The 25,043-nt window shown below is 46.8% G+C and overlaps 1 protein-coding gene across 1 annotated transcript in view; it reads left to right on the forward strand.

Annotated features, from left to right (window-relative positions):
• LOC103091785 (BDNF/NT-3 growth factors receptor) overlaps nt 1–25,043 on the forward strand; it is a 270,811-nt gene that overhangs the window by 93,693 nt on the left and 152,075 nt on the right. The window contains exons 4-7 of the mRNA XM_076075159.1: nt 1,054–1,122; nt 14,419–14,579; nt 16,174–16,316; nt 18,262–18,397. Coding sequence (XP_075931274.1) covers nt 1,054–1,122; nt 14,419–14,579; nt 16,174–16,316; nt 18,262–18,397 — 509 coding nt within the window. The remainder of the gene's footprint in view (nt 1–1,053; nt 1,123–14,418; nt 14,580–16,173; nt 16,317–18,261; nt 18,398–25,043) is intronic.

Genomic DNA, 25,043 nt, shown 5'->3' on the forward strand with positions numbered 1-25,043 from the left:
GACGGAGGGAATGTGCCCGAGACTGTGGCCTCCGTGTGGATGGAGACGCTCGAACTGCTCATCGGAGGAGCGAGACGGATTGTGGCATCGCCGTAGTGCCATGCGGGATGGGGGGTGTAGAAGGTGACAACTTGGGAGTAGGCCTTCATCCAGCAGTAGATAGATAAATGATGAGGAATTCCGTGCAAAAATTCAAAAAAATATTTTCGGTTACTCTTTGGTTCTATTCGGTAAAGTCACGTAAAAAACAACAAAAAATAAAATTCACGACGTTTCGGCCACAAGTGGCCTTCATCAGGTGAAGGGACCAGACTGTCTAGAGGACAGCGCTGGAGTGAACACAGCCAAGCTCAGACCGCGACCTTTAAGCTGTGTGAGAGGAAGCAGCTTAAAGGTCGCGGTCTGAGCTTGGCAGTGTTCACTCCAGCGCTGTCCTCTAGACAGTCTGGTCCCTTCACCTGATGAAGGCCACTTGTGTTGTGGCCGAAACGTCGTGAATTTTTATTTTTTGTTGTTTTTTACGTGACTTTACCGAATAGAACCAAAGGGTATGGATCCTTGCAGTCACGAAAGCTTCAAATCTAGAATATATTCGGTTACACATCTGACATTTTACCGTGGACTGTCACTTTTACTGTCAAACTTAATGATGTTAAAATTAATAATGCGATTAATTTACAGCACTTTATCCGATCGACTGCTGGATGAAGGCCTCCTCTCCCCCCCCCCCAAAACCATGTCAATCATGGATTTTAATTGACCATTCTTCACCACCCTGGTCAGTGTGGTTTGGTGGAAGGAGGTGGCAGGGCACGTGGGTGGGTGTGGGGGGACTGGTTTGGATATCCCCCTCTGACCAACGTTGCTAGCCACGGCTGGGAATCTAACTCGGCTTGACGGATGTCACGAATTCGCAGCGCGGCACTCTGACCAATGCGTCTACCCCGCACTTCGTCCTCGCGCATTAACGAAGCCCGCCTGGTCAGCACTGCGTTCGCTGCTCTCAGCCGCGTGATGTTTATTAATTGTTGCTTTTCTCTTGCCCCCTGACAGTGACCTTTCCAATAACAAGCTGACAAGCCTCTCTTGGAAGACCTTCCACGGACTCAACCTCTCGAAGCTGTAAGTGCCTGCGGCTTAAACTCCCCACACATTGCCCTCGACCCTCTCGCACTGCTCGTTATGAACATGTTTTTAAATATTTTTTTCTCGTTTTAATGATTGCGTCTTTATTGGAAATGGCACCAAAATGTATACATTTAAGTATATACACATTAAGCAACTAGGCATGACGGAACTGAGTTAAAATAAGCTGGCAATTTTCTTTTTCATTGTGTGCCACGTGTGGGATGTGTTGTTTATTCGGGGGGGGGGGGGAGGGGGCGGGGCGGGAGCGGTATTTGTGGTTAATTGTGGTTAATAATACATTTCAGAACCGCCACCAACAGGTTGCGTGGAATATCGTATGTGCGTCTTCTCAGTTTGTTGGGGCCAGTGATGGCATGGACACTAGTAGTTGCTCTGTAAGAGTTACAGGGCACCGCAGCGCTGTATTTAGGATTTTAACGTCATTTATTTGGGTGCTTGATGCCAGTCGGCAACTGGAATATTGTTTTTTATGTCAAAGTGGCCAACAATATCACAACCTGCTTTCACAGCTTTTATCTATTTTCACCACAATATTCGTACTAAATCTGAGCAAGGTGCATGTTTGACAAGGTGATGGATGTATTTTAGTGAGCTGGGAATTAGAAAAAAAAAATAGTAAGGCACAGCATAGCTCATCATAATTATATATCATCCTTGTCCCATGAGAAATTGTCGGTGATAAGGTTAAGATCTCCAGAGAAAACACTTGAGCTCAGAGTGGTCATTCTCCCCGCTAGAATAGAGAAGAGAAAGAGAAAGGGGGGGAAAAAAGAGTGAAAAGGTCAGCGTTCCGACTTGATGTGCGTCATACGCATTACGCGCGCGTGCACATTGAACTAAAACACACTTATTTTTTTCCCTTCCATTAATATTTACGGGATGGGGGGCGGGGGGCGGCAGAATGTATTTTTACTAAATCACCTCAAACGCGTGCCTGTAATAAAATGACCGCTTACGAAAGTGGAGTCAAAGGTTGACACACGGTGGAAGTGGGGGGGGGAGAAAACTTTCCACAGCGGAATACAATTTTGGCCCAGAATATATTCCGTACGAGCCAGTGCCTTGATATCACTCACGGTTGACAACGCAGACCTCGGGCTACCAGTTCGAGTCTACCTCCTGGCACGGTAGCCCCGAAACTCTGAATGGGGTAAAACGTTTCTTAAATCCCATTTTGGAGTGGCTTTCTCAAAATGCTTCCTCCCCCCCCCTTCTTGTCCAGGCCCTTCGGCCAGCAGGCGCACGAGCAAGCAATTGCAGGGCTACACATTTTTCCCGCGCCTTCACATTATTTCAAAACCTCTGACATTACAAGCCAGAAGAAATAAGGTCCGTCGAGTTGCAATATCTCCCAGAAAACAAACTACAGCAAAATATATTTTTTTTGTGTCACGGTTTGTTTTTCATAATATAGTTGCAATTAATATTCACTCTTTACAATTGGTCACGCTCGATGGCACCGTTACGAAATGTCCTCCGATTGTGAATGGTGAAGCGAAGTCGTTCACATGGCTTTGGCAATTCCCTGGCTGTCACTGGCAAATCCATGCGCAGGCTGATCCAGGGATGGGATGATGGTGTGAGAGATGATAACAAGATCTCGCCTTCTTGCGGCTTCTGGCTAGGTATTTATGGGGAAACAGAACATTATAAATTTTATTTGAATGTTTTTAGTATATTATATATAGGGTGAACAAATCTCATTTGATGTACATTACCAAAAATAAGCAACATTACCCACACATTACGTGCGTGGCAATAAATTACAAATCATACGATTAAGGGGTAAATGAATTGTTGTTTGATAGCGCAACGTGAAAAAAGACGGTTAAATTCATACGGCCGACATTATTCAGAATTGTTTTTTTTTCCTTTTGAGTGAGGTCATGGAAAATCATCTGTGGCGTCCCCCCCTCACCCACCCGGCCAACGAATTAAATCGTTCCGTGAATTAAACATGTGGGGTTCTGAGATCTGAACACCCGTTAACAACCTGGCGATGCTGGACGTAAACGTCCAGTGAAACATCGTTCCCATGCAAATATTATGAGATTCCTCTCCAGCAACAACAATACGTATGTTTGCGAGTACGGTGGGAAACTTTTTTTCGCACCGTACGTAGCCAACCGCGCTAATCGGAGGTGCGGGGGAAGGACAGCAAACGAAACACAAAAAGCGGTTCTAAAAGAAATGAGATTTCGCGACACCGTTGGCGCTGCTGAAGCAGTCACAAGCGTTTGATCCCCGTAGACACGATCATTAAATCGGCAGTGTCGGGTGGAGAAGGGTGTGCCGACACACGTTTTTACACGATGATCTAACCCAAAGGAAATTATTTATGAATTATGCAAAGATGGCCTTGAAAATAACCGAATTTAAAGTGGGGACAGTTTAATGTGTTTACAAGGCTCGCAGGCATTACCATTGTCACCGTGTTTGTCTGCGTCTATGCATGGGTACTCTTTGGCGAGCGGGATTCTTCTGACATTTACTTTGTGTCATGAGGTTAACGCTGTTCAACTGCACGATTGTTTGTAATTTTAATGATTTTTTCCCCTCCTCCGCTTTCCCAACTGGCAATTGTGTTGTAAACAAAAACCCATCGTTCAAGCGGTGGGGAAAATCCTATTTAAATGCTCTTTCAAATACATAATATTAAACCATGTAAGACATGAAATAAACGCTATAGGAATTCAATACAAACCAAATCAATACCAAATGGTATATATGATCCAATGTGCCTCTTTACTCTCCCATGAAATCTTACAGGATATTAATTTGGAAAAAATTGGTTCGTGTTGGACTGTCCCATGCCAAGATCTCCAGTAAAAACACGTAACGTCGGACAAACGTTGATCCAACGTTGGAGCAACGTCAGACCGACGGTTATGACCGCATGCCAACGTTGGCCCAACGTTGCATGTTAGAGTATTTAGCTGCTGCTATACATTTCCACATGATGATAAGCCACTTCGTTGAGCTATCATTTGTGGGCAGGTCGCTTGTGCAATAAGAGCTACGTAGTTCAGTGGGCCTTACATGGTAAAATAAAAAAAAAGTTGTTTTCATATTTACTGGGTCTCCATTCGCAATTGTGGCTTTACACCGCATGCAACGGGAACAATGCACATCTATCTCCGTTCTGTAAACAACAAATGTCTTCATTTAAATCGCGGGTTTTTCATAGCTTGCAGTGTGATCCAGGATTGTTTTTTTGGGTTTGGGCCTCCTGGTCGTATTCTCACGCCCCCAAAATTATTGCCGTTTGCTCCCCGCAACGCGACCAAGATTGTCACGTTTAACAGAGATATTATTTACACCCTGCCAATGCATTGTTCGAGTCGTGGCCAACGAAGCCACTCCCCGCTGGGGACTTGCGATTTGAAGTGACTGGAATGCAACGCCAACGTCCAGCGAGCCGTCTTAAGGCCGGGCAATACGTCGTCGTAGATGTTTGTATTAAAACGAATCAACAAAACTCATCATGGTAAACCGATATTATTATTAATGCTCGTGAGCAGGCGTTTTTTTGTTGTTTTGTGGTTGCATCGTCCAATTAGATTTCAATTGAGAATCGAGTTCTTTGCGAAGCTCCCAGAACTGAAGTAATTAGTTCCTGAAGATGACGGAGGTGATTCTGTCGAGTGAATGAGTCAGAACGGTAACTGGTCCTCCCCAAGGGTAACGTAAAGAAATAAACACTCGTGGTGCAACTCACTTTGTACGATCAATCAAATGAACTCAATCTCCCGCATGTGCTTAAGGGTTGTAGATTGGTGGCACACGTGAACTGAATTCGCTTCAGTTCCTTAAGATACTCCCAGCGCGTGCAGCGAAACGTCAGACAATCATGCCAAACTAACATGCCGCGCAAATCTGAAAGCACGTCAGAGGAGCTAAACATTATTTGTGTTTTTTTTAAATAACACGAGCCACTCGAAGCGTCATTGTCAGTCATTATGCAGTGCGACCACACTTCATAGCAATCCCAATTACGTGAGTTGCTTTTCACCAGACATGAATTCGAACAAGTTACCCCGTGCACCATCTTTGCTTTTGTAAACACGGATCGCTGCCCTCACGCACCTCTCATTCATCGTGAAAATCCATTCACGTGGAATTCAGAATTAGCAGAATACGACAAATGAGGTTAGATTTAGTTTTTTCTTAAACAAATGAGGATAGATTTGCGCTATGGTCGAAACGTCGTGAGAATGGTATTGTTTTATATATATTATTATTATTATTTTATTGTTTCCCTTCAACGTGACTTTACCAAAAGAGCTAAGAATATGAAATGGGGATAGAACTTGTTTGAATATGTATAAATGCTGAGCCGTACCTAACTACATTTTAGAGCGCAATTTACATGTACCGTCCTCGATAATAACAATCATCACAAGCCGTTTGTCATTCCGCTGCTGGATGAAGTGCCACCAAACGGCGAGTTACTTCACCACGCTGGTCAATGTGGGTTTATGACCTCGGAACTGGTTCAGATATCGCCCGCCACTGATGTTGGCCATTGGCTAGGAATCGAACGACAATAACTTTATTTTTGTTTTAAAGGTTGCACTTTGCTTCTCTTTAAACACAGATGTTTTTTTTTTTAAACACAAACACACACACACAAATCTATGTGAATGCGTTATGTAAGGGAGACAACAACAAAAAACTGTATTGAAAAGTAAGTTTTAAAAGATGTATGCTGTCCCTTCCACCGTGAATATTACATGATTTTTGCTCGCATTAACATTTGAGTACAATTTTAAAATCACTGCTCTCGAAACCGCAATCCACTCACGTCATCTCCCTCTCCTTGATTCTGCTTATGGAACGAAGTCGGCAAAGTCACGCACCGCCACGGAGTTTTTATTATTGAAAATCTATCACCCACTTATCCCTTTCGGGACAAGATGAACAGGAACAAGCCAATTACTCTCCATTTTAACCTTTTGTCTGCTGTGTACGCTGCGTGTGTGTTAAAGCGATATTCAAACAACAACATACTTTTTCTTTGTGTCCATGCCGTTGTCCGCTGGTCGTTTAGTAAATCTTAACAATTTGCAATTATTAACGACTCTGCCTTTTTTCTCATCCTAGGACGGAAGCTGTTAATATTTACAAAAAAAATTGAGCAGAGTCTAATTGTATCTTGTGTAAATTTAATGGCAGTGAATCTTGCACGAAATAATTCCATCAAACACTTCATGCATTTGACTGTAGCTCTGTATTAATGGCAGTGATGCTTGCACAAATTATGTCACAAAACACCTAACTTCATCATTAGACCTCCTTTGCCAGTACCAAAATGTAATAATAGGGTTTTTCACCTTTTTTCTGGCAACAAAACTGAAACCTTTGTACAAGGATTCATGTTTGCATTAACCATAATACCTGCAGTCAAAATGCAAACAAAAAACACACTATGATAATATATGCATTGTCCTTGAAAGAAATCCGTCCCTTGGTGTGGACCAATCAGTTTCAAGGACAATGTATATATTATCATAGTATGGTTATTTTTGCATTTTGACTGCAGGTATTGTGGTTAATGCAGACATGAATCCTTGTAAAAAGGTTTCAGTTGTGTTGCCAGAAAATAGGGGAAAAACCCTATTATTACCTAACTTCATGTCACTGTAGCACTGCATTTAACTCACCTTCAATTAGTTCAAAATCACTGCTCTGATGCTTTTTCTTTTGTCTGGAAAATCACAGAGAAATGTAGATATTTTATCATAATTTAGAAGCAAAAATTAGACTTACCTTTTGTTTCAAGTGCTGAAGAAATAAAGACACCAAATACACTTTGTTGGTGCGTAGAATTATTTATTTGATTAACTTTAAATAAAGAAACGTCAAATTGAAAGCGAATTTGCGTACATTTTTTTCTTACTTATGATGGCAATGAGGGGGGGGGGGGCTTCTTTTGCAGTGACGTCACGTACGGGTGTAGCACTGTGCTACGTAGATTTATTTTTTACCGTCACTTTCTGTAAAGAAATGTCGTCATATTTGAAGCGATTTTGCAAAAAAAAAAATAATATCTTTCCGCTCGACCTTCTTCTGCGCGAGTGTAGACATCCACCCGCTCGTGATTATTTTATTATTAATGACGGGTGGGGGGTTCTGCATGTGGAGTGACGTCAAGCGCGTTACACACATTTCTGGGCTATTATAGTAGTAATGAGTGGATGGCGGCACGGACCAATGTTGGAATGCTTTTGGAACCGTTGGCCCGACGTTGCTCCGACGTTGAATAAAGGTTTCGTCCAACGTTCCGTGTTTTACTGGAGATCTTGGCATGGGACAGTCGAATACATGAAACCAAGTCAAAGTCTTGTCTTGCTCACAGCGTGTATTAAGGGATGAGCTCCGGATTTTTTTACGAATTTTGGATTCTCAGCTTGTTTTTGTTCCTCCAAAAGTAGTGCACCCAACAAACGATTCAGGTACACAAAGAGGGCACGTGCATGGGAATTGACACCAGTATAGACAGTGCGAATTACAATGACCATTGCCAACGTTGTATATGTTGAAGCCATGTGTTTCAATACGCTCTGTATCCCTGGTATTTACTTTCTTAACTCGGACAACCGGATTCTCAGATATTTTATGGCAGTTTTGGATATTTTCTGGATTTATTTCATGGTACATTACGCTGTAATGATACGTGTCTTGGCAGTGACACAAATGATATCACCCAGGGTGCAATGCTACACCACAGTTGACGGGAAAACAGAGTGATGTCACATTTGTGGCAATATTTCTGGTGATGTCACACTTTCAGATAAAACCGAATAAAAAAACACGTTGTCAGATTTTTATATTTCATTTTTCGGATCAATCTGGAAAACCGGAACAAATTCCAAAAGTAACCATTTTAAACGTGCATACTTTCACCAGCACCATTCGAATGTAAGCTACAGAGTAAATAAGTTGCGTTTGTAACATCACGTGCGCAATGATTTTTGTTGTTGTTGTTGTAAGTTTAAAGGTGAAAAAAGTACAAATTCAAGGTGCAGACCTGCAATTTCTTGCTCACAGCACTGCTGGTGGAAGAGTTTCCACCATAGGGGGAGCCCCGGAGAGCCCCTCTGAGGCGTTCTTTGGCCTCTTCTTTCACACAACCAGGCCTATTGGAAGCGGTGGTATTACTCACACGTTACTAACTCCCGGTTGAACCCCTTTATGCCGCTGGGTGGACGGAATTTAAAATATTGAGCCACAAATGTTTCAACGGCCATGCCCGGAGTTGAAATCGAACCGGCGACCTCTGAATGGAAAGTTCACGGTGGGGACCATTACCCACACAGTAAAATACGACTCATGCACACTTGCTTTTACAAACTAAAGGTTAAACTTGTGGTAAACAATCTGGTGGTGTGCCGTGCCCAGCTCCGCAGTGATTGATTATAATATTATTTTAAGGAAGCTTTGTAAGCCTATATTACAGTCTTCATTAGACCAAATTTAGTTTTCCGATTCATTTACATTTTGGCTTGCACACAGCCATCATAAGCGTGATTAATTTACCACATTAATGTGTGTGCGTATGAGGTGCGCGGTGGCGCAGTGGTGAGCGCACTGAACTACAAAGCCCCCAGCAACCTCTTTGCCGGCCCTGTACACATAACATCAGTGGCAAAATATCTGAATGCCCTTTCGTGACATTTTGCCTCCACATTTAGAAACGTGCATTCACATTATTCAGATGATTTTGCTGCTATTAATTTCCACACGATGATCGGCCACGTTGTTGAGCTATCATTTGTGGTCAGGTCACTCCTGAAAAATAAGTTAATACCTCAGTGGGCTTTACCTGGGAATGAAAAAAAATAGTTTAGTTTTCTTTTTTATGTTTTATTTATTTATTTGTTTACCCCTCCTATTATTTTCACTCCTATCGTATTTTCTGTACTACTTGTTGTTGAAACGTTTTGACCCCGTGCCTCTGACTGGACATTTGTGAAAAAGAGCTTCACAGCTCCTCGGATTCCTCCAGTATAAATGCATATGCTGATTGTGTTGATGGCAGTGCCTTCTTCGCGAGCACTTTCCCCATCGCGGAGTTCATGAAAGCTTCCCAGTAGCACTGCTCTTGTGTAATTTTCTGATTCTGTGACCCCCACGTGACCTCTGTGACGGTCATTAAATCCTCTGCCCTTGCAACCCCCCGCCACCCGCTCATCGAACACACTCCGTTTCACGTTACCGCTTTTTTTTAAACCACGCGAAGCGCCTTGAGCCGGAGCGCTCTGTAAATATATAATAAGACAAGAGTGAGTGCAGCCTGTGAACATTGGCACTGGAGTGACAAAGGCGGATGGACATGTGGTTTGTTGTTGGCTTACCTCGATGCCTTGCACTGCATACGGGGCCTAAATAGGTGGTCACTAACAGCACCTATATTTTTGGCAGTGTGTGTATATATATTTTCCACGTGTCTGCATATGTATGTTGGGAGCGGTAGTGTAGCGGTTAGCGCGCCGCACTTTAAACCTGGCTACCCGGATTCGATTCCTGCTCACGGCCAACACCAGTGGTGACGATCATCTGAACCGGTCCTGGGCCTCCCCTAGATCGACTCAGCCTCAAATGAGTAACTGTTGCGATGTGCACACACGGTCACAAGGGCGAAAAAGGCGGCCGGGCGTGGTGCTGGTCACCCACCCCTTCGTGTGCCGTGCCGCCCTTTATAGGTGCTCGCTAACACCACTTGCCCCTACAGTCTTTTAAGGTTACACGGGAGATCTTTGTATATACCACGGGGAAAGAGAGTATTTAAACACATTTAAAATTCCGGCAGTGGATAGAGCATGGGCGATGATGTGTTGTATACACACATTCAAGCTTTGCAGAGGCACAATGGATAACATCACCGCCATATATTGGCAAACGTTTGCTGAAACTGCTGCTCCTCCTACTGGTTGCCACTGTTGCCACTACTGATGCTGCCGCCGATGCTGCTATTGGTGTTGTATACAAGTTAGGCTCAGCTGTGACAAAGGCGGCCCAGCAAACAGACACCGGGACTCCTCTACTTACGAGACGAGTTAGTCGATTAATTCTTAAGTCCAACTTTACTCCTGTTGTACGGCATGTGCACTAATCTCCTGTAGACGTAGATGCCACTGCTTCTTCATTTTCTGCAAATGTAGACGCTGCCACCGCGGCAGTTTGAAATTACATATCTCTCGGTCCGAAAACAGGCAACTGGACATACAGACAGGTTTGTTCGTATCTCTGAAAGGTCGTAAGTCGAATGTTCGTAAGTAGAGGATTCCCTGTACTTGGAGCGAGCCACGCCCATCGACGAATTGTCGCGACTCAGCGTCACGGATCCGGTGAATGGTAGCGCCTCTAGTGGCTGTGACCTGCCGACGTGAACACGTGACAGTATGAAGGACGTGTATGCCTACGCGTGCATTTGTACGGCGTGTTCTCCGACAACGCGGCGGCAGGAGTTGCGTTCCTGAAAAACACCGCGTTGTGAAAAAGATCGCATTATAATAGATGATGTATAATGTATGGGGGTAAAGCACAGTCCGCGATGACACGTGAGATGCGTACGCAGGCTGAACAAAGACCGAGGTGCATGGGTAGCATCTAGAAGCATCCAGCAGCATCCCGCTTTGTCCGACGCTATGCCGAGGCAGCCGTACAACCGCACAATTGCGTATTCCGTCTCGCGCGACGTACTTCCGTTCGCTCGATCGCGTTACATCCAATTCCCATCCGCGTTATGAAAACTGTGCTCCCTAATACATTCATGAAAGTACACGTTATAGGAGAGCGGATTGTACTCGTGGAATCAAGAGCTCAAGGATCGGATATTAATCTTAGCATTTTAACACTAACTGGAGAACTATTGGTGAGAAAATGGTCCCCGTTTGTAGAGTATGCCCTTCACGGCACCAGCGTGTTTACTGCGGCATCAACTCGTGCGTGGAGCCAACCCTTTAAGCGTAATACAATTTACACCTCGCTAATAAGCGATTATTAATTTTCGTAATTATTTTCAAATACGGAGAAAATCACGAGTGGAATGAGATGCCGTTGTGCCAAACTGATGACTTTGGGGAACAAAATAAATAAATTATGTTTGGCGTCACGCAACAACAAAAGTGCCCCCCCCCCACCGCACGATAATGCCCCGTCGCATTTACGGGGACATCGGAGGAGCCAGAGACATCGGAGGCAGGAGGTGCCACCAAATGAAACCCAAAGTCCCTGACTTGTAGGTGGTGCCCAAATTGAATCAATTACAGCGGAGAGACAATCTGCCAGCGCAATTCAAATTAGCGCCATCAATCACACCACGTGGCCGAGCCTTTGCGAGGGCAAATGCATCGTCGCAAGAAACCGGCATTCTCACTTTAACCCTCGATGCGTTGGCCTCTGATGGAATCGTTTAACGGTCCTTTGCGTGCCGCTCCACTGCTGGATGAAGGCCTCGCCAAGCGGCGTTGGTCATACAGTGCGGATTATTGAACTTCTTTCGCACCTGCACGTAGCCAACCGCCGTGCTAATCGGAGTGTGCGGGGTGGAAGGACGACAAACTAAACACGAAAAAAAGCACAGATCTAGAGGTAAAACCTCTGACCTGACACTCCAGATGTACGTCACGGGGAAGGTATTTGACCATACTTCTCCACACTGTTCGGTGTGGGATGGTTGAAGCGGTGAGCTCGCCGCCGATGGGTGCCAAATTGAAATCAGGTGGCCGGGTTCATAACGCAGTGAGCTAACCACTGTGCCACTGGTCGTTCCTACATTTTTTAATCCAAAAAGTTGTGTTGGTGTTTTCATATTCAAAGACAAAGATCCCCCATATAGCCTACAGCAGACTGTAGGGGCACAAGTGCTATCTGCGAGCACCTATGAAGGCCGGCACGGCACACGAGAGGGTGGGTGGCCAGCACCACGCCCGGCCGCCTTTGTCTCCCCCGTGGCGAAGTTTACACATCGCACCAGGTACTCATTTGAGGCTGAGTCGACCTAGGAGAGGCTGAGGACTGGTTCAAATAATCATCACTGGTGTTGGCCGTGAGCGGGAATCGAACTCGGGTCGTCGGGTTTGTAGTGCAGCCGGCTCACCGCTACACTACCACTCATCCCATACATGCATGCACACATACGTACACACAGTCACATACGCGGTATAAGCTAATAGAACAAATGGTCAACGTTATAGGGCTTTTGGTCTAAATTATGTATTGACTTTTAATGTTTCTACTTATCAAAGTGCTATATTTTTTTTATATTGAATCAATCTGGCCACTGAATCACGAGTAATTTCCACACACGCGTGTACGCACGCACGCACACGCACACACCACTCACTCACGCCCATTAAACATATTACAATATACTTGGAAATTCCCACACCTATCAAATTACAATGATTAAATTCAACAATAGAGCTAAATCTAAACCACCGTAAATAGTCATCCGCAAAAGGGCTTGGGCGTGGATGTGTGCCCCGCTTGGTCTTGATAATGCCAAAGCGCAAGGGTTAACCTTCACGTTGCGAATTTTAATTCACTTTCCTGCGTGGCGCTGTGATTTTTTCTTAATTTTTTTTCTTAAATTATCTTCAAATGAGAGAAGAGAGAGAGTGAATTTAAGTGCTCGATTTAACCACGTTATGCCAAAAGTCCATCTCACATCCCAGTTAGACGCCATCCCTTTGAATAATAAAAGTAAAAAAAAGTTTCCCCAGTCCGTGACTCGAGGTAAATTTGCCGTTGCGGAGATGACAACGGGGTGATTGACGTGCTGGGCTGAGTCTGGTTATCCAGCAGGTCCAGTGTAAGGAAAAAAAAATAACATAAATTAGTATTTTCTCCGCCACTGACTTCCAGTTTTAAGAAATTTAATTATTGAGAAAATTTGATGGGAGATATATATAATACGAACTTACATACACACGCGTGCATGAATTTTAAACGTGGGCAGTGATCCAGACAGCACGTACCCTTGAGGTCCTTAGAAGTGCGTTGCGAGCGGCTTATGTGTAGTATATATATCTCATTGCTCGCAATTACGGTCAAAGTCTTTGCACAGGACTTGTGATTCTCCGCTAGGTTAGGAATACCGGCAGGAATGTAGTGGCCACTCCACCAATTAATTGCTCCCACGTATGCACCATCGTTTTCGACGTGCCTATGTCTACGTCGCTGTTCTACTTTTACCTGTGCCTCGCCGTTTTATCTTAGAATTGCACTGATTTCTATTTTGTGATTAGCGCACGTTTTGCTCACGACTGGTTAATCACCCCGTCTTTTGCGAGTTGTACAATATTCCTTCAGGACCCCCGTACTCATTCTTTGCAAAGCCGCGATGTCTTTTTTTGTCTTGTGTCTTTGTTGCCACTGTTGCTGCCGTCTGCATGCTGTGGTTCACGCAGCACCACGGATCTCCCGTGGGTAAAATAGCAGGGCAGGATGGCTACACGGAACGATCATCCGTTTCACAAAAATAAATAAAAAAACGTAAAATGTAACAACTTTAAAAATTAGTTGGAGATCCATTCAAAGAGAACGGCGGATGGACGGTCTTGAAAGCGGATGAAGCCAGACAGTTACTGCATTTGTAAATGGTAACAGAGCAACAACAACAACGCCATTGCATTATTTTTTTTGCTGCCCGTTAACCCATTACCCACTTTTATCCTTTGCCTAGTCATTAATTACCCACCTCTTACCATTAACGTTTCACTAATTGCCCACCTACCTTTGAACCCCGCGTCTGCGTTTGAAATCCACTCGGCGTAAGGCAGCAGAACGGAGTGCCGGCATCAGGAATGTTCTCTGCCCACCCGAAGTCCGCTCAGCCTTGACAACCGGTTAGCGCTGCGCTCCGAACCCCGGTCGAGCCAAGATCGATTCCCGCACACGATCAACGACAGCGGCAGCGAATATGTGAACTGGTTCTGGGGCCATGCCCCCGGCTCGGCCTCAAAATGAGTAGCTTTGGTGCGCTGTGTACTGGGGAGACAAAGACGGCCAGCAATGGTGAAAGGCTACACGGGGGGGGGGGGGAGGGCGGGGGATCTTAGTCTTTGTTACTGTGGGAGCAGCGGTGGGGCAGTGGTTAGTTCCACCGCGCTATGAACCCGGTGACCTCGGTTCGACTGCCGGACATGGGCAACATCGGTGTCGAGCGACGTCTGAAACCCGAACGAGTATCTCTTAACCACTTCTGTCTTTTCCTGTGTGTCTGCCGCTCGTCGTCGTTGCTGGTGTGCCGCGTTGTTGCAGGGTGCTGACGGGGAACCCCTTCCAGTGCTCGTGCGCCCTGCGCTGGCTGCAGCACATGCAGAGGGCAAACAGGGCCGGCCTGGCGCGCCAACAACTCACGTGCTGGGCGCCCGACCGCAACATCACCGTCCGCCTCGTCGACATGCAGATCTCCTACTGCCGTGAGACAGGGCCGGCTCGTTACGTCGCGGCGGTGGGGGGGGGCGGTGGACGGAGGGAGGGGGAAGGAGAGGGGGGGGGCATGCTAGGCTCGGCGTGTAGGAGATTTTTTCGTCGTTGTTTGGTCGGCCGTCAAACAGAGACGGCCGCCACGCGCTTTTTTCAGACGTGCGTTGTGCGGCCGTCTGGAACGCTTTTCCGTCCGATATTACAAGTGCTGTCAGCGAGTAGCGCCTATGAAGGCCGGTGGGTGGCCAGCACCATGCCCGGCTGCCTTTGTCCACCCAGTGAGCATGTTGATACACCGAATCTGGTGCTCATTTGAGGCTGAGTCGACCTAGGGGAGGCCCAAGACCGGGTCAGATCATCGTCACTGGTAGTGGCCGTGAGCGGGAATCGGTTCGTAGCGGCTTATGGCTAGCCATCGAACGAAGACGGTCGCCGGATTCGCACGCTTTTTTCAGACGCGCCTTCTGCGACCGATGTGCACTTTGAAATCATCTAGATCGAAAGCTAATTACTTTAGAAAGGCTTTTTGTTTGTTGAGTTTGTTGTCCTTCCCCCGCACATCTGATTAGCACGGTTGGCTACGTACTGTGCGAAAGAAGCTCAACATACATGCAAGATACGTACATGTCCGAATGGAAATAACTGGTGGTGTCAGCTGCACCACCTCCCTCGTCCAACGTAAGCGACACTCATAGGTGCTCGCTAACAGCATTCGCCCCAACAGTTTATCGGGCTACGAGGAGGGATTTGCCTTTGTATTTGCTGGTACACACACAAGCCAGTTTGCACACGCACACATGCGCGCATGAACTTACAAGCGGTCAAGCGTGCCAGGCGTGCGTACACACAGCCCCGGCCTGTTGTAGGAAGAAGAAGTGTAATGAGATTCAAAGTCACAGTCTCGTTCATGCAAGAGCCACGAGCTTAGGTTATGTCCACCCTTCAGTTGACCTTCCCAAAGGTCGCACCCAATGCATCTGATAGCCAGCAGGCGAGAAAATCTGAAACATTTGAGAAAATCCACCAAAAAACGCGGCCCCCCCCCCCCCACCGGTAGGCTCGCGTCACGACACTGCCGCCACTGTGCCGCCCTCCGGCGTGCCCTCTGGGTTGTGCCCGCGCGGTCGTCGGCACGAGGGTCCGACGGTCCGCTCCACGCGCCAACCTCCTGAAGACGCTCCCGGGGCGCGTGGAACGAAACGTCGGGCGCCGCGCCAGGGACAGCACGCGGCACACGATCTGTACAACCTGTCGGGCTGCCATTGGCAAAGGTCTGCTGGGTAGCCTCCGTAGCAGCTGCTGGGACGAGTGCGGTTAGTGAGAGCGGCCTGCCAATGCCGGCGTGATGATACCAACACCGCACGCCCGGCCACTTTTGCCTCCCCGAGTTCCGATATTTTCACGCCGCGGTGGGTACCCCCTTTCCAAGGCTCGGTCCCCCGAGGGGAGGCCCGCCCGGGGACCGGTTCGAATTATCGCTCGCTCGCCGCGGTCGACATCGGGCCGCCATCGGTGGACATCGGACTGGGGGCTCCGCCGGCTTCCTTTGTCCGCCGGCGCGCCTTAACGGGTGGCGCTCGATTACAGAACTGCCGGAGGTGAAGTTGGACCGAGAGACGGTAGTGGCGCGGGAGGGCGACGCCGTGTCGGTCACGTGCAACGTGTCGGGACACCCGGCTCCCGTCGTCAGCTGGGACACTCTGGACATCTCCTCTGCGCAGGTGCCGCAGGTAAATTGCTTCCACCTGAAAGGTTTTATTTCGGAGTCCTGTGATGGACAAAAAAAAATCCCTCGCAAGGCCAATCTCTGACACGCTCGGGAGATCTACCGCGCGGCAAGATTTCCGAACGGATTCTCATGCCAACGGCGCCGATAAGCAACGGCGTTTGAAACGAATTCGGGAAGAGAGAAGAATTTTTTGTTCGATTTGACTAAAAATGTTACGCATATTTATAATGTTTTCCTTAATAAGTTAAAATGTGCTCCTACGTTCGAGCAAGCCTAAGTGTTCTATAATTTTCCTAAATGTAAAAATTTCCTGTTACTTTTCCTAAGTGTTCATTTTTATAATGATGCAGTAATTATAATGTGAGTATGATTATGGTGTACAATGTGATTTAATTATAATTGAATATTTATATTCGTACAATTCAATGATGATTTATATATAATTATAACTTTTCCTGAGGCTGAGTGTTCTTTAATTGTATTCACGCGCGCACACACACACACACACACCGAGCGCACGCACGCGCGAGAACGCCCTAGAAAGGGGAAAAAAGAAAGGGACTTCAATGCGACGTTGTGTGTGATTTTTTTTTTCTTCGTTCAGCTTTTAAGCCAGCACGAATTGGTCAACTGAATGCGCCGGAGTCATTATCCACTGCGGGGGTTGAGTTGTTGCGTGGAAAGAAGTGTGGGGAGCACGGCGGGGTGGGGGAGGACGGGGGTAGAGTCCAATAGGGGCATCCTTTGTGCCGTTGTGAAAATGACAATGGTCGTGCATGATCACGGAAATATATTGGGGAAGTTAAAAGCTCGGGCGAGAAAGAGGTGGGGCGGGGGGTGGGAGGTGGAAACCACGCTACTTTGGCGAAACTGAAAACTTTCCCGCTTTGTAAGACAAGAAAATAAAACGCGTTTCTTTTTGTTGTTTGGGTCGGAAGGGGGTGGGGGGACACCTTAAAGTGCGGTAGATCTTGCGTGTTTCTGCAACAGCGTTCCGTACGCATTCAGGAATTAAATAATGAACAGAAGACAACACTACTCCCAGCGAAGGCAGTGGCAGCGCGAACATGACCACGTCTCCAGATGAAGGGGTCATCTTGAAACTCGAAGTGTGGCTGGGATTTACGTTTTCGTTTTTGTTTTTCCCCACGTGGGCTCTGTTGTGCACGCATGTTATCCTTATGAGTGGGCCCATTATCCGAGCCGTGACCTCTGTTTCTTACCTAGGTTATTAACTTACCTTTGAGTCGAGAGGGTTTTTTTTATATAACATTGTATCGCCTGTTGTCAAGCCACTATGGGATGATTGTTTAGTTTTTAGTTTGCTGTCCTCCCGCCCGCACCTCCCGTGTGACGCAAAAGTACAAGGCCTCCCCATGCCATGAGTCATAAGAGTCGTTTGACCATACTTCACCAACGACGGTGGCAAGTGCGCGGTTCGATGAAGGTGGCGTAATGGGGTTGGGTGGGGTGGAGGTGGGGGGGATTCAGATATCACTCCCCCACCGATGTTAGTTGTGGCATAGAAACCAAACTCAGGTCACCGGGTTCATAGCGCGGCGCTCCACTCCACTGCGCCGCCACTCCTACACCCGCTGCACGCCCATCCTGCACGCGTATCGCGCGTGAGCAACAGACAAGATATTGACCAACGCATTTGGTGGACTTCACGTACGTGTATGTATGTATGTATACACTGAACTTCTTTCGCACCGTATGTAGCCAACCGTGCTGATGGGAGGTGCGGGGGAAGGATTGTGGGTGCCCGTGCCCGTCACGTCCTGCCAACAATCCGTTCCCCCCGCGCCTCCGTTGAGCACAGTTTGGCTCCGTACGGCGTGAAAGAAGTTCATCGTACGTGCATACACAACGGTGGCGGCGGTGGCTCGTGAAGCTCGGGAGCGTGCGTGTGTTCACGTTACGTGGCTCCTTTTTGTCGCCCCCAGGTCGACTTGTTGTCAGAGTCGGTGACCGCCCTGCGCCTCTTCAACATCTCGTGGGAGGACAACGACAAGATCGTGTCGTGCGTGGCGGAGAACATCGTGGGACAGACCCAGGCCTCCGTGTACCTCAACGTGCAATGTACGTATCCCCCGGGTGCACCATGGGCAGCGTGCGGACAGCACGCTTCTACATCAGCACTCGATGAAGGAGCAGACAAGATGCCACCCGTCCTATATCCGTCTCTCCTACATTAAAAAAAATATACGTATAGAGATACCTTTGTATTTTAACACGATATGAAATCAAATTGTACGATTAAACGGTTCTGAGCATGCGGGCAGCGTTTTATAATGCCTTGACATAAAATGACAAACGAATAGAGATATTTGGATCAGCGTATGTACTACTTTTTTCCAAGCTGTTAGTGCAGTGTTTAGCTCGCTTCGCTATTTACTTGGTGAACTGGGTTAGATTCCTGGTCATGGCTCTAACATGTATGCATGCATGTTGAACATTTTTCGCACCCTGCATCGCCACCGTCCTAATCGGAGGTGCGGGGGGAAGGACAACAAACTAAACACAACAACAAGCAGTTCTAAAGAAATGAGTTCTTCGCAATGTCGATGATTTAAAAGTGCATAGCTCCAGTGTCTTCCTAATGTCGGAAGGAAGAGCATTCCAGACGACCGCAGAAGCGATGCGGTGACCGTCCTTGTTCGGTGGTTAGCGAAAAGCTGCTGAGCGGACGACCGGAGTTTGTGTGATGGTTTTTTTTTTGCTTATTGACGTATTTCCTCGTTAATTCACAAACTTGCTCTCCGCGATCGTGGCTACCTGTCAATCGCACCTGGAACTCTACACGATTGCATCGAGAGAGACAGAGAAAGTGATGGATAAAAGGATGAGAGATCAAGTGATGCGAGAAAGTGATGAGAGAGAATGTGATGCGAGGAAGTGATGCGATAAAGTGATAAGATACAGTCACGTGATTATTTTCATGTATTAAATAGCTTATTTACCTATTTATTTAAGGGAATTCATTAAAAAAAGAGCGTTAATTCGCGAAATTTGCAATCCATGAGCATCTGTGGAACGTATCCCACGCGAATAACAAGGGAATAATTATATAAATATATTTTTACACAATATGTTTTTGCTTTATTTTATTTCAGAAGCATTGGTTTAATACAAGCAACTCTAGACCGGTTTTGACATTCAGTGTCTCATGAGGCTTGCTTAAACAAATGCTGGCGAACTGTAAGATAGGTATAGGCAGGGGAGTGGTGGTGCAGCGGTTAGCGTGCTGTGCTACGATCTCAATCTGCCCGAGATCAAATCCTCCTCACGGCCAACACCAGTGACGATTATCTGAACCAGTCCTGGGCCTCCCCTGGTCGACTCAGCCTCAAATGAGTACCTGGTGCGGTCTGTAAACATCGCCACCCTGGAGACAAAGGCGGTGGTGCTGGCCACCCACCCCCATGTGTGTCATGCCAGTCTTTATAGGTGCTCGCTAACAGCACTTGCCCCAACACTCTGTTCAGGCTATACGGGGAATCTTTGTCTTTGTATATAGGCAACAAACTTTCTCTGTTAGAAGTGGGTTCTAGTTCGCTTAAAAAAGTATATATAATACATTAATCATATATTTTTTCATGCGTAGATACAATTATGGGAAGGAGGTGCATTGCCCGCTTATATTGTTACATATGCAGCGTTCTCCACAACGACACTATTGATTTCTCCCTACAAAGCTTAAGGTCACTCTTTCAAGATTAATGGCCTGTAACTCAGTTCCAGGAGACACTTTTGCTGCTCGAAAACGGGTCTGCTGTTTTTTTTTTTAGGCGGGGTTATAACAATTCATCCCCACTCCTCCGATTCCGGCGATGCGATTAATTTGTCGCGACCCTGTTGGAGCCGTGATTTGATTAAAGAATCTATTAACGGTTTTGTATCTATTTTTTTAGCCGGCCATTTTGTGTCCAGTTTTTTTTTCCCCGTCTCGCTCGCACAGTTCTGTCCGAGCCATTGGCGTAGCTGTAACGTCGGCGTATGATTTGCATGAACCACAACAAATATATTTGTACATACACGCGCAATTTATTCCGTGAATCATCAGCCAAAATGATCTAAATTATTAGACATGTCGATGAATACTGAAACCCTCCTTTTTTTAATCACATCCTTTGACAAGGCTTCTCTCGTTTTTACTATCATTTTAATCGATTCCTGTCTGGTCAAAGAAAACATATCTGCAGCAAATTGTAAACAGCCTCGAAGATGATGTCTTTTTGATCAGAAAAAATAACAACAATGATTTGTTTTTGATGTGGCACAAGATGTCTTAGCAGTTGGCCTGCAAGCGGGCATTCGTCTGCCAGTATGGGCGATCACCGCTGCTGTTTGGTCTAGCCTAGGGGCACCCCCAGTGCCAGCTGTCCTCTGTGCATTAGTCTGCCAGTAGGGGGCGATCACCGCTGCTGTGTTGTCGAGCCTAGGGGCACCCCCAGTGCCAGCTGTCCCTGTGCATTAGTCTGCCAGTAGGGGGCAATGACTTCTGCTGTGTGGTCGAGCCTAGGGGCACCCCCAGTGGTAGCTGTCCCCTGTGCATTAGTCTGCCAGTAGGGGGCGATCACCTCTGCTGTGTGTGTATAATCCCAATTGAGTAATATTCGGGCAAATAAGAATAGGTTTTGCCCTTTCTGCCAACAAAACAGGAGATGTTAAGATGTTCGAACACCAAATAGACACCTTTTTGCAAGGCATCAAAGTCTGCATTAACCACACGTACTTGTGGCAGACTTGATACCTTGCAAAAGGTATCTATTTGGTCTTTGAACATGCTAACACTTCCTGTTTTTTGTTGTTGTTGTCAGAAACAATTATTTTCTGTCAATACTGGCAACAACAACAACAGCAACAACAAAAGTTCCATGTAGATATTCGGGTAACTCTTCAAATTTCGGGGGGATTTAAAGAGTGAAGCCGGCAAGCAATGGATCGACGTTCAGCATGGAGCGGGCTGCACGCGGTGACATTTTTTTTTTTACGGTTAACACAAACCACGGTAATAACCAGGGCAAGCACGCCGGAATCGAACCCGCAAACCTCGCCAAACAAACCACCGCAGGGCCGCTGTTGTCACCTCGACACGCATACAAAGAACGTACTGAAACTACGCGAGTCGGTCAATGCAGGGAGAACCATACAGTATTATTTGACCACCAGCCACACGGTGCACACTTTAAATGAACCCCTTGCAACATGACGAGCCGTCACCACACTCCAGTCGTCGTGAATATTGGGCCACATCAAAAACGGAAACAAAGAGTGGCCCTCGCATTTTTTTGTGAATTGATTGGAGTCGAGCGGCAGCTGCTGTGTACCCCTAAACGTGCTTGTGGCCTGCCACCCGAAACCCTCTAAGGAAACAGGGAGTCTCGGATACACGGAGTCTCCGATGCACGGAGTCTCGGATGCACGTCAACACAGCATCGCCGTTGCGTGATCCTTCAGGTGCTGGAGAGGAGTGTTTAGTTATTCCCCCCTCTACTTTCAATATTTTAGTTGTTGTTGCAGTCGTTATTACTTTTTCGTTAATTTTTGCTTTTTGCCCGTCGATTCCGGCACACGTTCTTCAATATTCGTGAGCACCCTTCAAAAGGACTCATTCGAGAGCAATGGTTGTGCTTCGTCCTGCGCGCGGTCGCACTTTTACCTTTGCTCAGTCGATGTCAGCCACTGACGTCGTGATGGGTTTCTCTTTTCATTCCTGTTGCTCCGTGACCCCCCCCCTCGCCCCCGCCCCCACCCCCCCCCCCCCCCCCACCGTACCGTCCCCATCCCGCTGTAATATGCACTGATGTCCACTTTATCGAGGGCGATAGTGGCGCCTAATATAAAGATTGATTGATCGATAATGAACGAGGAGGTGGGATTCTGCCGTGGGGATGTCAACCGTGCTCTGGACGCACACACGGGCAAGGCTCTCATCTTAATAACGAACGACAGACAAAGGCGTTCAATAATTCATGCGGACGCGCGGAAATGCTTTTCTTTAATTAAATGATGAATGAGGACGATAACTACCTCGCTCCTTATTCAGTGCTTACTCTTTGCAAGTGCATTCATTCTCACGGGGCAAACACGCCCATGACCACCGCGTGAACCGCGAATGCGCCCAGGTCTGGCCGGCCGTCGCCAAGCTAAGCAAGCGTTGAGGCTGGAGAGTGCTTGGCATTGGCGATCGCTATGTACGAACGGGTGCTGGGGGGGGGCGGGGGGCTACTCGGCGGGCAGTGCACCCAGTTGTCGTCCGATATTTCTGAATTTTTCTTTTCTTGATTCTACGCTGTTCACCGTCACCAACCGGCACGCTAGCTGAGCCGTCAAACAAAGTCCCTCCGACCCACACACCTCACCGGGGTCTTTGTCCAGCAGTGGATTGACGAAGGGCGCCCGCACATCGCCCACGCTACCCACAGGAGAGGCGTCAAGCTCCCTGCGCCCTCTTGCTCACGCTCCCTGGCCATGTCCCTCTCATTACCGCCTCCTCTCTTCCAGCCATTAGCTTTCTTTGCTCACCCGCTGCCTTGAGGGCATTTTTACAAAACTATTTCCTTCTTATTCTTGGTTCTGTCGGTAAAGTCACGTCGAAGGGAAACAATAAAATGATAAAATAAAATTATAAAAATCTAAAACAATAAAATTATCACGATGTTTCGACTGCAACACAAGCAATCATCATCAGGTGTGAAAACCACAGCAAGAAAATTTGAAAAAAGTGGCGGTTTTTTTAACGTTAGCACCACGGAGAGCGATTTGGCATAGGTGAACATAGAGTCCATCTATGTTCGGAAAAGAGGAGGGGGGAGACGTAAATAATGGATGCGGTCTGAAAGCCACTGTAAGCGTGAACAATTAATTAACAAGACCCGAAGTGGTTTATCAAATCCTTCCAATGATTGCTAAGCCAGAATCCATCTTCTCGGTTGAAATTGTCTCTGTGTTTGTATATGTGGATAGCCTCATGAACGAATCTCTCATGGTAGCCAGATGGCTTGCAGAGAACCTCTGTCTTGGAGACGTCCATGTCATGTGAGCCTACTGAATTATAACAGTGATCTGCCACGGCCGAGGTGTTGGTCCTACCGTGTTTTAGGTTTGCTTTGTGTTCACGAATGCGGTCCGAGACCTGTCGTTTTCTTGCTGTGGTTTTCACACCTGATGATGATTGCTTGTGTTGCAGTCGAAACGTCGTGAGAATTTTATTGTTTTATATTTTTATTATTTTATTGTTTCCCTTCTACGTGACTTTACCGAACGAACCAAGAATATGAATCCCTGCAGTCACGAAAGCTTTAAATGAAAAAATATTTCCTTCTTTTTTAATTTTCCTTTTCTTTTTTGCCTTCTTTTTTCCCTACTTGTTCTCCTACTTTTCCCCCTTCTGTTTTTCTTTTTTCTTTTATTTTTTTCCCTTATTCTTCACCTACTTTCCCCCCGTTATATTTTCCTACTTTTCCCCCTTCTTTTTCCTTTTTAAAAAAAATTCCTTTCTTTTTTCCTTCTTTTTCACCTACTTTTCCCACCTTATTTTTTCCTTTTTCCCCCAAAAAATTTTCCTTCTTTTTTTCCCTCCTTTTTTTTTTATCCTTCCTTACAATTTCTGCAACCTGCGTTTCGGACGACTTCGTCGCGTGTCACCCTTTGACGTCGATTGTGACGCCCCCCGTGGCCCCGTCGCGACTCCCGCGGCCCCCCTGTTCATTACGCGGCACAGTCGTTACGGAATGCGCGCACATTAAGGCCCCGCGCGGCTCTCTCTCTCTCTCTCCTTTGGTGATGCAGAGCGGTCAACTTTGAAGTCTCAGAGTTGGGTCTGGGTCGGGCTGCACGTACGTGCTTTACGTATGTGCGACGTTGAACTGCTTCCGCACCTGCACGTAGCCAACCGTGGCCAATCGGAGGTGCGGATCCCAATGAGGTTTGGTGCCAACGGTCCTCCGTTGGCTTATTGCGCGATGAATTAATGATTGATCCCGATGCAGTAATTTGCGGGAGATCTTTCAATATTAGCACGTTTGGCCAGCACCGGTCTCGCATTGTATAGTTTTGGTTTTTTTTTAGCTATGGGGGGAAACGGGAAAATTCCAACCCCTTATTTCGTGTGAGAATGTGTGTGTGTGTGTGTTTTACCTGTCTCACTTTTACATATATAATCATTCCCCCGGGAGCTATTGCGAGTGAATTATGTCCAAGTTTCTCTTTCTGTCACTTCGTGTCATGGCATTGTATCATTTGCATGGTAATGGAGAGACCGGCGTCACGAGGCCGTGGCCAGAATGCTCAAATAGACGTCTGGGTTTTGCGAGTTTTATTCTTTTTTACTTCGCCGTGCCTGGAGGATTCATCGCTCATGTAATGAGGTGTGCTGCTCAAATGTTGTTAGAATTCCTTGAATTAGTGATATGGGTTTAAAATGAGCTTCCCGCCCCCCCCCACTCCCCCGTATAACCAGCATATCGCTTTCCTGTATCTGCACCACGACTGCCGAAAATAAAGGGATGCAGTTTGCATGAAAGAACAACCAAACGAGGAGACTCAATTAGACGTTTTAAATACAATGTCGCGTCTGGCTGCTGACCAGCAATGATGATGATGATGACGACGACGGCGGAAGGGGCAGCTGATGGAAAGAACACGTCCCAGAGGATGACCGGCGTGCAGATGGAGCAATAAAACGCACGTGCAGGTGCTGGGAGGGTTGTTACATCGCGGG

Source organism: Petromyzon marinus, chromosome 52 (assembly GCF_048934315.1).
Source record: "Petromyzon marinus isolate PM22_M1 ecotype Great Lakes invasive population chromosome 52, UKy_Petmar_22M1.pri1.0, whole genome shotgun sequence".
NCBI lineage: Eukaryota > Metazoa > Chordata > Hyperoartia > Petromyzontiformes > Petromyzontidae > Petromyzon > Petromyzon marinus.